We start from the raw sequence: 11881 nt of genomic DNA, 5'->3' as shown, positions 1-11881 counted from the left end.
GTCTTAGGGGACCCCAGGAGTCAGGATTGGTTGTCCCTTCATCAGTGGGATCACAGGCTGGAGATCAAGAATTCAGTGCTGTCCTCTGCCCTTCCAGGTCCAAAAGAACCGGCCAGAGATTCCTGTCCCCTCCCTCATCACAGAGACTGTGCTTTCTGTCGGAAGGCCAGAACCTCTTCAGCCTCCTGGAGGAAAGATTTTCTAAGCCCTCCACCTCCTCCCTGACTCCTCTCCAGCCAACCTCTGACACTGCGGGGCGGAAAGAGATTAACCTGTAGAGGACCAGGAGGCAGGAAGGTGCCCAGGAAGGTGGGAGGATCTAGGTGGACAGTTCCTGGGCGGTGGGGAAGTGGAGGGCTGGGAGGGGGAGGGGCAGCGGCTTATCTCTCCCAGGAGGGGGGAGCTCACTCCAAACAACTAATGCACTGGCGTGTGAAAGCTCCTCAATTAGCACTAATGATGCAATCAGGGAGGGAGGGGGAGGGGCCAGAAGTTCTGGTGGAGTCAGCACCTACTTACACACGTGGTATACACTCCCTTCCTCGGACACAGTAGCCCCTTCAGATACACTAATGCACGCACTCCAGAGACAATCTGGACCACGCACGTCCGTGGGTACAAAGGCACTCTTTGTAAATTACTAGCACGAATATGGTTCGTGATCCGCTGCTCACCGCGTCTGACTGCGGGGATCCCGGGGCAGCGGTTCCACCTGGGGCTTCGGGGACAAAGAAAATCAGAAAACTTGGTAGAGGAGGTTGAAGAGGGCTTCTCCGAAAACTTCAAGATTTTTCTTCTGATCCCAGAGTTCCCGTCCCACCCGCGCTCGCAGGTGCCAGCCCCTCCCTCAGCGCCGCCTCCCCATCCCCCGCCCCCGAATCCGGGACTGAGCCAGGAGCCGCCACCCGCAGTCCCACTCGCGGGAGGCGGGACCCACGCTCCTTCCCTGCGCCCAGCCCGCCCCAAGGCCCCGGGTGCCCGGGAGGGCGCTCTGGGACCACGCGGATCCTCAGCACCCCGGACCCAGCTGCTCGTCCCCTCCAGAACCCGTTACCCGCTGGCCTCGCCCCTTCATCTTCCCCCCCACCCTGCCCGGCCGGCTCCGTTAGCCGCCTCTCGGTCCCGTTATCCGGCCGCCCCGACCCCATTATCCGCCCTTGCGCTGGGCCCGAGCCCCCGCGCGTCCCGGGGCCGCTGCCGCCCCCTCCCTTTCTCGCCGGCCGGAGCTCGGGGGCCGCGGGCTGGGCAGGGCCGGAGCCGCCTCCGCGCCGCTTCCCAGGCCCGGACGGCCGCGGGAGGAGGTCCCGCTGTCAGTCAGCGGGGAAGGCCGGGCCGGGCAGCCGAAGGGGGCGGCGCCGAGGATGGGCTCTGGCCGGGAGCTGGGAGGCGGAGGCGGAGGGGGCGGGGGCGGGGGCGGCTCAGGGCCTTATAAGCGGCGGGGGCAGGGCGGGAGGGAGGCAAGTGTCAGGCCGATGTGCAGCCCGCGAGGGGCCGGGGTCGGGGCCGCCGGGGCCATGCGCGCGGGCTGGGCAGGGGACCCGCGGGGCGCAGAGCGTAGCCGCTTCGGAGCCTGAGCCTCCCGGGGCCGCGGCCGGGGAGCCGCGCGGGGCCGGCCGGCCGGGGGGAGGGGAGCGATGCGGCGCCGGCGGGCCGCGGTGGCCGCGGGTTTCTGCGCCTCCTTCCTGCTGGGCTCGGTCCTCAACGTGCTCTTCGCACCGGGCTCGGAGCCTCCGCGGCCAGGCCAGTCCCCCGGGCCCTCGCCAGACCCGGGCCCGGGCCGTCGCGGGGGCCGCGGGGAGCTGGCCCGGCAGATCCGAGCGCGCTACGAGGAGGTGCAGCGCTATTCCCGCGGGGGCCCCGGTCCCGGGGCCGGCCGGCCGGAGCGGCGGCGCCTGATGGACCTAGCTCCGGGCGGCCCGGGCCTGCAGCGTCCCCGCCCCCCGCGGGCCCGGCCCCTGCCCGACGGCGCTCCGGGCTGGCCCCCGGCTCCTGGCCCGGGCTCCCCCGGCCCGGGATCCTCCGGCCCGGGCCCGCGCCTGGGTTGCGCCGCGCTCCGCAACGTGTCCGGCGCACAGTACGTGGGCTCCGGCTACACCAAGGCCGTGTACCGGGTCCGCCTGCCCGGCGGCGTCGCGGTGGCGCTCAAGGCGGTGGACTTCAGCGGCCACGATCTGGGCAGCTGTGTGCGCGAGTTCGGGGCGCGGAGGGGCTGCTATCGGCTGGCGGCCCACAAGCTGCTCAAGGAGATGGTGCTGCTGGAGCGGCTGCGGCACCCCAACGTGCTGCAGGTACGAGGGGGGCGGGTGCAGGGATAAGGGTGCTGGCTGGACGTGCCAGTGCTCGACCACTCGGGCTGGAAGAGAAACCTTGGTCTTAACAGATAAAGAAGCGAAGCCCTGATGACTGCCCAGGTTAAGATAGGGGCAGAACCCGGACAGTGGCAGCTTCCCATTACACCACCCTGCTTGGGTGGGTGACCCGTTACGGAGAGACTCCCGGGTTTCTCAGCTTCCAAACCGTATCTCTTGAAGACAGGACAGAGGGTCCCCAGACTCGGGGTAGGGGTGGGGGTCCATTCGGGCTTAGGACCCTGCTTCTGGCTGGAGCTGGGGTGTTGAGCACCGGGGAAGGGACCCCAGCCAAAACAATGAACAGAGGTCATCCCTGAGTCAGGGTCCCAACTGCAGTGATAGGGTCCCTTTTCTTGTTGGAATCTGAACCCCACTTCTCTCAACTTCCAGTGACTTGTCTGGCTTTGAAGTTGGGGTGGAACTGCAATGGGGTTGGGAAGAGCTAGAAAAAGACCAGACTTGATTCCCAGAGAATATCCCGTACCCCACCCAGAAGCTGCTGAAAGGACTGGAGGGGATTGGACAGTAGGCCAGAAAATGCATGGCCCTTCCCAGAAGAGACCCTGGCCTCAAAGTAGGCTTTGGAAGTATTGAGGAAGCCTCGGGGTCCTAGCTCAATGTTCGGGGGACAGGCTGAGGACCTGAGGGTCTGCATGTCACATTATCTGAGCAAATGTGGCCAAGAGGCTGGAAGATTGAGAAGACCAGATGCCCAGGTTCCTACTAAATGGGACTCTGTCTCTCCCGTTCACTGGGGGACAGGGGAAAGATGAGACCCAACCTTGTTCCCTCCAGGCTAGACTAAGAGAGTGGGCCTCTCATAGTCCCAGCACTGCCCTAACACACCCACTTCCCCCTCTCCCCCAGCTCCCCTTGGTCCTTGAGTCAGCCCTAGGATTAGACGAACCGTTCCCTTAGCACATGTCTGAGCGGACTGAGAGGGGAATCCCTGGCTGCTTTTGGCCCGGTGAGCATAGGGTTTGTTCAGACTCCCCAGCTGAGGAATGTTGCCCACACCTTCCACCTCCTAGCCCACTCAAATTAACCTTTCTGCACCCGGCAGAACTGGTCAGAAACCCAGGAATCCTTCCCTCCTTTCCTCAGGAGTGAGTTGGACACCAGATCTGGGTGGGCCTGGCAGAATAGGAGAGAGAAGCCAGAGAGCTGTTTATACTACTGCTGGCTCCCAGTCTCCCTGGGCTACTCCAGCCCTGGTCAGACACACGTTGACTGGGTCCTGGGCCCTAAACTGGTTGCAGAAGGTCAGGCAGAGCCAACAGTTATGGGTGGTTACGCTCCAGTGTCAGCCAACTGTTGCACGGCTGACACTGGAGCTACAGGGAGTGAGCAGTGGGTCACGTGGCCCTTCTAACTGGGAGGATCTTGTTCTCTTTGCTTCCCAGGAGCTCCTGGGAACCTTTTGGAAACCTGGGGTGTAGGCCAGATTCTGAGGCAGTGGAGAAGGTCTTGAGTGTGTTAGCAGGATATTAAGTGTTAGTTAATTGACTCAAGACCCCACCCCCCTCCCTTACGAGGGATTTGAGGTTTGATGCGCTTTCCTGTCTCTTAAGGAACTTCTCCCGCCCTCTCTTACCCCACCCAAACTTCAAGACGAGCATCCAGCTAACCGCCCTCACGCATATGTCAGGCCCCCAGCCCAATGCTGAAGGTGCCAAAGGGGAAAAAATTACAACTGAATAGTTTTCACTCATTCTCTCTCTAGACCGAGACTGGGTTGGCTGTGTTACTCTTACGGGGTCGGAGACTGGGGTTAGTTGCCCTAGGACAGAAGTGTTACAAGATGGAGAGGGTGCCAGGTCCTTTCTGTCAGGGGAGAGGTGAAAAGCTACCATTACGGGGAGGTAGAGCTACCTTGGTGTGAATTTCGGGACTGCCTTGGTATTGGGTCTCCTACATTCGTCCCCCAACCCCCAGGCCAGTATCCCTCTGGCTTCTTCAGCAATGCCACCTCTGCTCCAGGTAAGCCTGCCTGGGGGACTTCCTGCTCAGGAGGCTCCAGGTCTGGTGTGCAGGGAACTAGAAATAATGTTGTTTTAATACGTCTTAATCGTTTAAAATTTCAAAACTGTTCGACTGTTTGCTGAACCGGGGAGGAGCCAGAGAGTGTTTCCCGCTCCCCGAGGCCCCCTCCGCCTCTCTGGCAGCCCTGAAGTTGGTGCTGGTTCTAATAGAAAAGGGCCAGGATAGCATGTCCCACTGGCCCTTCTCAGAGCTTGCTCAGTCCGGGGACTGCCTGGGCGAGATCTCTCCATCCATCTCTGTGACCCCTCCCCAACCCACCTCCCCCCCCCCCCTCTCCCTCTCCCTCTCTCTCTCTCTCTCTCTCTCTCTCTCTCTCTCTCTCTCTCTCTCTCTCTCTCTCTCACACACACACACACACACACACACACACACTCCCTCACGTGATAGATGCCTCTATAGCCCAGGGTCAAAGGGCACAAGGGTCTTCCCTCCCCTGCATCACTGTCGTTCCCAGGGCCTCAGGCCTCAGATGGGGCCCCAGGCCTACTTGGGCCCTGATTCTGGCCCTGCTAGAGTATATTTCTTCTCCCAAAGGAACAAAAGATTCGACTGAAATGCTCAGCCTCACGCTTCCTGGGGGGGGGGGGGGTAGTTAATGGTGTCTTTTTATTTTTTCCTGAGGGGTGTTGATTAATACCTCGTTAACAGCGCATTTAACGACCTCTGGGTGTTTAATAACCTTCAGAAGTTTCCCACAAAGGCTCAGACTCTGGGCAAGAAAATAAGAACCAGGCTCCAGGGCTGCTCCTTTTACCTCACCCCTACCTCTGCCCCACTGGGGTCTGGGGTCTCCCTGGGCTGATGTGGGGTGGGGAGGGTAGAGAGAGAGGGAAGAAGGGGGCCCCGGGGATTTCCCCCTGACCCCCCCCAAGCTGCAGCCCTACTGATCTGAAAGCGACACCGAGACATGCCTTCCCTCGTGCCAGCAGGACTGAGGTAGCTGGCTCCAGGGACGGGGAGCTGCAAGGGCACTCCTGGGATGGAAGGGAGCATATAAGGACCTGGAGTGGAGCTGGGTAGAGTGTGAAGGGTGACGGTGTGCAGGGACATCTAGCCCAGGGGCTTGACTCCCCCGCCGCCTCACCCCACCGGCACCCCCCATCGTGCAGCCCTCCCCTCTTCCCACTCTGGCCCAGACAACTCAGCCTTTGTGTTCCTCCTCCCTACAGGGTGCTGGTTGTTTTGAGCACCGGCTGATCCTTAGCTGATGTGCAGCATGGTGGGAGAGACTGGGAGAAGCAGAGATCTCTGTGGATGCTGGTTGAGGTGTCAGTGACAGTCAGGCTGTGCTTCCCAGAAGCCCCTGGCCAGCTGAGCTGTACGGAGCCCCTCCCCCAGATCACATGGAGCGGGCCGGCCCTTGTGACCCTGCCCTCAAAGAACTGACCTTCCCCAGGAACCACCCTTACTACTCCCCCAGTTAATATGGGTGACCCCACCCCACCCTGCCCTGCCCACCAGCTATGCAGAGAACACCCAATGATATGCCCCTTGGATACTTCTTGTTCTGATCGACACTTGTTACCAATCCCAAGGGAGATTGCTTTTCCTCCAGAAAGACCAGGGCAGAGGAAAAATGAGGGTGCCAGAAAGTGAAAATGATGAAGCAAAGACAAGGATTAGAGCAGGGGAGGAGGTATAACATCCATTTGTCGGCTGGGCGATTAGCAAATGGTACTCACGGAAAGAACAAGGCTGTGGAATCAGAGTAACATGAATTTGAATCCTAGCTCCTGCAATTCTTAGCTGTGTGGCCTTGGGGAGGTAACTTAACCTCTCTGAGTTGGTTTCCTTACATGTGAATTGGAGACACTAATAGTACCTACTATGCCCTTTTAAGGTTATTCTAAGAATTGAGTTTTGCTTGTAAAACATTTAGCACAGTGCCTGGCACATGGTTAACACAAGGTGGCCAGACCTGCCCATTTACCTGAGTGGCCAGAGGTAAGGGGCTGATGGAATCAGTAGGAACTCTGGCTGCTGGGACAGAGGGCAGGCTTCCCAGGCAACGTTGCTATTCTCTTCTGGCCCGAGCTGAAGCAGAGACCTAGGGATGGGAGGGTGGGGGGCATGTAAAAACCCAGCCCTTCCTTGTCCCCACTCCCATCCTGTGACCTCATGACCCTCCTGGGCCTCTTCCAGCTCTATGGCTACTGCTACCAGGACAGCGAGGACATCCCGGACACCCTGACCACCATCACGGAGCTGGGCGCCCCTGTGGAAATGATCCAGCTGCTGCAGACTTCCTGGGAGGATCGCTTCCGAGTGAGCAGGGAAGAGGGCCAGGGCCCCGGGCTCCTTGCTGCGATGGTTCTCCCTTAGAAGGCCAGCTCTCCAGAGCAGCTTCAACTCCTCCTCCGTTGAGGGAGAGGGAGGGAAGGATGGAGCAAAGCTGACTCGGCCGTTGGCCAAAGGGTTAAAAAAAGAAACGAGGCAAAGAGGATCCTGAGGTTTTTGTGCTCCTGCCGCCCTGACACACACACTCACACATACTCTCAGCCTGGCTGCAGGAGGGCCAGTGTCCTAGGACTAGAAAAGAGCTTAAGGTCATCTTGACCCTCCCTCTATTTGCATACACTGCACAGAAACCACACCGAAGGTGCAGCTTCAGGGAGGATATGCACTATACCCAGACTGCCCATTTCCCACTTATTCCATGTTACCCTCAGGATCAGGCCCACCGGGGGTAATAGAAAATCGCTGGCTTGCTCAGTAAGGCCCCAGGCCTCAGTCCTTAGTGAGCTCCAGAGCCTTGAAGAAAAAGGCAAACCCCCAAGCTCAGTCCAGAGCACCAAAGCGGGGAGCCCCCAGGCACCCTCCCAGGAGAGAAGCCGTGAGCAGCCTGGTGTTTGCCCCTCAGATCTGCCTGAGCCTGGGCCGCCTCCTCCACCACCTGGCCCACTCCCCGCTGGGCTCGGTCACTCTGCTGGACTTCCGCCCCCGACAGTTCGTGCTGGTGGATGGGGAACTGAAGGTGACGGATCTGGACGACGCCCGCGTGGAGGAGACACCGTGCACAGGCAGCGCTGACTGCACACTCGAGTTCCCAGCCAGGAATTTCACCCTGCCCTGCTCAGCCCAGGGCTGGTGCGAGGCCATGAATGAGAAACGCAACCTCTACAATGCCTACAGGTGACCTCCATCTCCACTCAGGAAGGCCGGGCCGCGAGGGAGCGGGAGCCCGGGGTGGGGGTGGGGGCTCGCAGGGAGGGAGCCAGCATGGGGTCCAGGAGGCCAGCCAGACGCAGCCATGACCAGCGGAGTAGCAGGGGCGGGGGAAGGCCTCCACCCCTTCAAGAAGGGAACATTCAGGCTCCTGACCATGAGGCTAAAAATAGTCAGCCCCAAGGAGAATCTGGGTTGGGGGTGGCAGCTGGAGGCTTCTTAAAATAGTGTCAGACTCAGAGCTTAGAGCTGGTGGGACAGGCCCTGCCCCTTCCTCCCCTGGCCCTTCACCTCTGGAAGCTCCTCATAGAGCCAAGCCATGGGGCTGCTCTGACACGGGTCAGCCGGGCGATAATGCGGGGCTGAGGGGTGGGAAGGTCCCTGGGACGGGTGGGGAAAACAGACCTCAGATTTCAGTTTGGTATGAGGTTATCTGTGGCCTTAGCATGTGCCCAGACCCCGACCCTGAGTCTGAATAGACTCCTTGGCACACTCCGGGGCTATAGGCCCAGTTGGTTAGCCTGACAGAGCAGGCTCCCTGGCCAGGTTGGGGTTCTGTCCCAAGTTGGGGTAGAAGAAGGATATGTCCCCAAAGGCTGAAGCACTAAGCCCCTGATTTCTCTCTGCCCCAGGTTTTTCTTCACATACCTCCTGCCCCATAGTGCCCCACCCTCACTACGGCCTCTCTTGGACAGCATTGTCAATGCCACAGGTATGCTCTCCAGTGCCCACCTGCCTCCCGTCACCATCTCCCACCCCCAGCAAGCATGGGCATAAGAATGACCCAGGGCAGCCCATGGTCCAGAAACATCATTTCCCAAAGTGGCATTCTGTGGCAAACTCAGTGCCCAGTCCTCCGGTCATCGGGGCCCAGGCTCCAGAGGGAGGGGGGAAGGGCAGCTGGCTGCCTACCTCAGGGAGAAGTAGGAGCCCAGGTACCCTCTTACAGCACCGTGCACTCTGCAGGAGAGCTCACCTGGGGGGTGGACGAGACCCTGGCCCAGCTGGAGAAGGTGCTGCACCTGTACCGGAGCGGGCAGTATCTGCAGAACTCCACGGAGGCCGGCAGAGCCGGTGAGTGGCCCCGGCGAGGATCCAGGGGCTGGGGAGGTGGGGAACAGGTGCGAGGGTGGGTGATTCCCCTAATCGGGGAAGTGGCTCATCCTCCCTCTGAGACCGCTGTTTACCTTTCACTTCGACTGAGCTAGAACAACTATAATTGTGCCTTGAACTGGGGGGTGGGCGCTGACACCCCTTCTCTGGGTGGCTGCAAACCCCACTGTGTACTGACTGCGTGACTATGAGCAAGTTAACTTACGCCTTGAGCCTCAATTTCCTCATCAGTGAATTGGGTTCAGTATTACCTGCCTCAGAATTCTTATGGGGATTAAATGGCAGGTGAAATGTGTGACGGCAGTTAACTTGTTTCCTGTTACACAGCTTGAACACAATATATGTTTGCTACTCTTTCCTTCCTCGCCCTTCTGGGGCTGGGAGGGTGGCTGGAGGTGGAGAAGGGGCTCCACACTGAAACCAGTTAAGAAGCTCCAGGGCAGAGAGAGAGTTCTAGCCACGGCTTGTGGGCTGTGGTCTCTCCTGCTGAGGCCCTGGGGTTTAGCATGGTTGGCAGGGGGGCGAGGGATGGGCAGCCTCTGTATTCAAGGAGCTCTGGCCAGTCTTAAGGGTGGGGGAGCCCTCGTTAGCCCTGTAAATAAAGTTTAACGAGGTGAACAATGGCTGGCTCTGTCCCTGAGGACGCTGTTTATGGGGCTATAAATCACAGCCAGCCCTGGACTTTGGTCTAGTCCCTGGTAGAAGACGGAGGCAGGAGGGCGGGGTGGCCGGAGGCCCAGGGCTTCTGCATTATCAGTCCAGAGCCGGGGCTCCCCAGGCAGCGGGAAAGACTCGCGGGAACAGGAGGCCTGCGCTAAGCAGCTTCTGGATTGAGGAGATTTCAGAGCCTTCTGTGGGGCTCTTTCTGTGAAATGGGGAGATTTCACATTCTTTCTCCAGCCTCTGCCCCAAATACTCAAGGTGTGGATTCCCAAATGGTCATTTTTTGTGTTTTACATTCATTTGCACGCCTCTGAACTTCAAAAACTCCATGACTGACCCCCTGTCCGAGGAACTGGCCTAGCCTCTCTCCCCAAGGCCAGGAGGAAATGGGACCAAAGGGCAGCTCTAAACTCTTTGCCACTCAAAATGTGGTCTGCCAACCAGCAGCACCAGAAGCTGGTTGGAAATGCCAGTTCCCAAGCCCCACCCCAGACCTTCTGAATCAGAATCTGCATTTTAACAAGATTCCCTGGAGGTTCACATGCACATTGAAGTTTGAGAAGCCCGGCTTTAAATGTCTAAAATGTTCTGAGCTCAGCAATCTCCCTGGTCAGCCGATGGCTCTGTGTGTGCACTTATCCCATGCCTGTGCCCGCCGTCATGTGTAGCCTGAACGAGTGTGTGCCCTTATATATGGAGACGTGTGTCTCCCAAAAAGTCAACCTGAGCTTTGCCTTTCCTGTGTGGTCATCCCAGTTTCACAGTGGTAGATGCTTTCATCTCCATGCTAGGAGGACTGGGCTGGATTTCAGCCCTCACCTAGGAAACGTGGCTCATAGCCCTTTAAAGAAAGCGACCCCAACCCTTACCCCTGGGCACAGAGAGTTCTCATCTGAGCTCCATCCCCAACCCACAGAGTACCAGCACCTCCCAGGCAGTACCATCCCCCAGGAAGACTACCGCTGCTGGCCATCCTACCACCACGGAAGCTGCCTGCTTTCAGTGTTCAACCTGGCCGAGGCTGTGGACATCTGTGAGAGCCATGCCCAGTGCCAGGCCTTTGTGGTCACCAACCAGACCACTTGGACAGGTGAGCCAGTGGGAAAGGACATCCTGAGGGAGGTGACTGGACTCCCCGGAAGAGATTGACAGGTAGCGGTCCCCCATCAGAAGCCAGCGATGGTGAGAAGACAAGTGTCCTCAGGGCAGTTGCGTTATGAGGAGAGTGGCCCTGCGTCCAGGGAGAGAATCATCCAGTCCTGTTACCTCTTACCTCTGCCCCCAGGTCGGCAACTAGTCTTTTTCAAGACAGGATGGAGCCACGTGGTCCCTGATCCCAGCAAGACCACATATGTGAGGGCCTCTGGCTGACCTGTCTGTGGGCTCAGCTGACCATCCCTGCCAGCTGGGCTTGCCTGTGACTTGCACTGGCAGCACTGCATGTCACCTGGGCACCCCTGCAGACAAGGCTGACATCCCCGACAGACCGAGGTGACCAGGACAACGTGCAATAATGCCACATGTTAAAATGTGAGTTTACCAGTCTAGGTCTGGGACTGCTGGCTCCAGGGCAGGAATCACGGAGGGCTGACTGCCCCTCTCACCCTCTGGGCTGCCAGCGAGGCTCAGGACGGTCTCGCCACTGGGGGCTCTGCCCCTCACTGGGACAGTTCTGTGGGCAGCCCCATCACTGTGTTCGTAGCGCGAGAATGTAGCCAGAGACCCTGCTGCCGTTGCTGCTGCCTGTGCCATGGCCCGGCCGGGACCGCGTGGGGACAGTCAGTCACAGAGTGTTCTCTTAGCCAAGCTCCAGACTGGAGACTTGAAAGGATGCTCCGGGAGATGGGTGATTCTGTACCTGGGGAGGCCGCCTCTGGGCCCGACAGGGGCGCTGACCGGCCAGCCCAGGAGCAGGGGCCCAGGAGCACGCGAGGTATGAGCCAGGTCATGGGGTTGAGGGGCAGGTAGCAGTTTGAGCCAGGACCTGGGGCGGGGGTGGGGCCGGGGCCTTTCTGCCTCATTTGCTTTCAGTGAAAGCCGCAAAGCAGCCAAAAGCAGCCTCTCCCCGCTCCTGGAGTTTGTATATCCAGAAGCTTTTGTACTTCTTGTTCATTAAAATGTTTATTTTTGTAAGAAAAAAAAAATCAATTAATAAAAGGACATTTCATGGCAAGGGCTCTTCTCAAGCCGCATTTTCCTGGGCTGCCTTTCTCGTCTTCAGTTTTGTCTTTGGTGTCTGTCTGGGGGCGGGGGCAGCGTGTGATGAAGGAGTGAAGTCTCCATGCAAACACTGAAGCTGGCACAGTGTGTGTTCAGGCCCTGCTCCCATGGTTCCCGTCTCCGTCCTTGGCCCTCTACATCCATGTCCTAACAAAAGACAGGAGGGACTAACAAGGTTAAAATTTTAACACACACTCGCTTCTTCTATACAAAGCCTTTACCCAGAGGACTCATGTCCTAACGGTGGGATGTCAGCAACGCCAGGGTGCTCTGGGCAGCCTCCACTCAGGTCAGCTTTGCCTCTGTGCAGGGTTGGGCCTGGCCAT

General features: G+C 59.0%; 1 protein-coding gene across 3 annotated transcripts; it reads left to right on the top strand.

Annotated features, from left to right (window-relative positions):
- The first annotated feature begins 1471 nt into the window (after window positions 1-1471).
- Window positions 1472-11593, top strand: PKDCC (protein kinase domain containing, cytoplasmic). Of its 3 annotated transcripts, none has more exons than XM_079940920.1 (7): window positions 1472-2288; window positions 6537-6659; window positions 7342-7526; window positions 8192-8271; window positions 8526-8633; window positions 10252-10425; window positions 10621-11593. In XM_079940920.1, exons 1-7 carry the CDS (start codon window positions 1635-1637, stop codon window positions 10704-10706), a joined length of 1410 nt encoding a protein of 469 aa, XP_079797046.1. In that variant the 5' UTR covers window positions 1472-1634; the 3' UTR covers window positions 10707-11593. The 3 variants fall into 3 exon arrangements, with proteins under 3 accessions (XP_079797046.1, XP_079797044.1, XP_079797045.1); XM_079940918.1 differs by having other exon boundaries at window positions 7255-7526; XM_079940919.1 differs by having other exon boundaries at window positions 7255-7526; window positions 8509-8633.
- The last annotated feature ends 288 nt before the right edge of the window (window positions 11594-11881 follow it).

Source organism: Stenella coeruleoalba, assembly GCF_951394435.1.
Source record: "Stenella coeruleoalba genome assembly, chromosome: 13".
NCBI lineage: Eukaryota > Metazoa > Chordata > Mammalia > Artiodactyla > Delphinidae > Stenella > Stenella coeruleoalba.
This window is presented reverse-complemented; position numbering and strand designations above follow the sequence as displayed.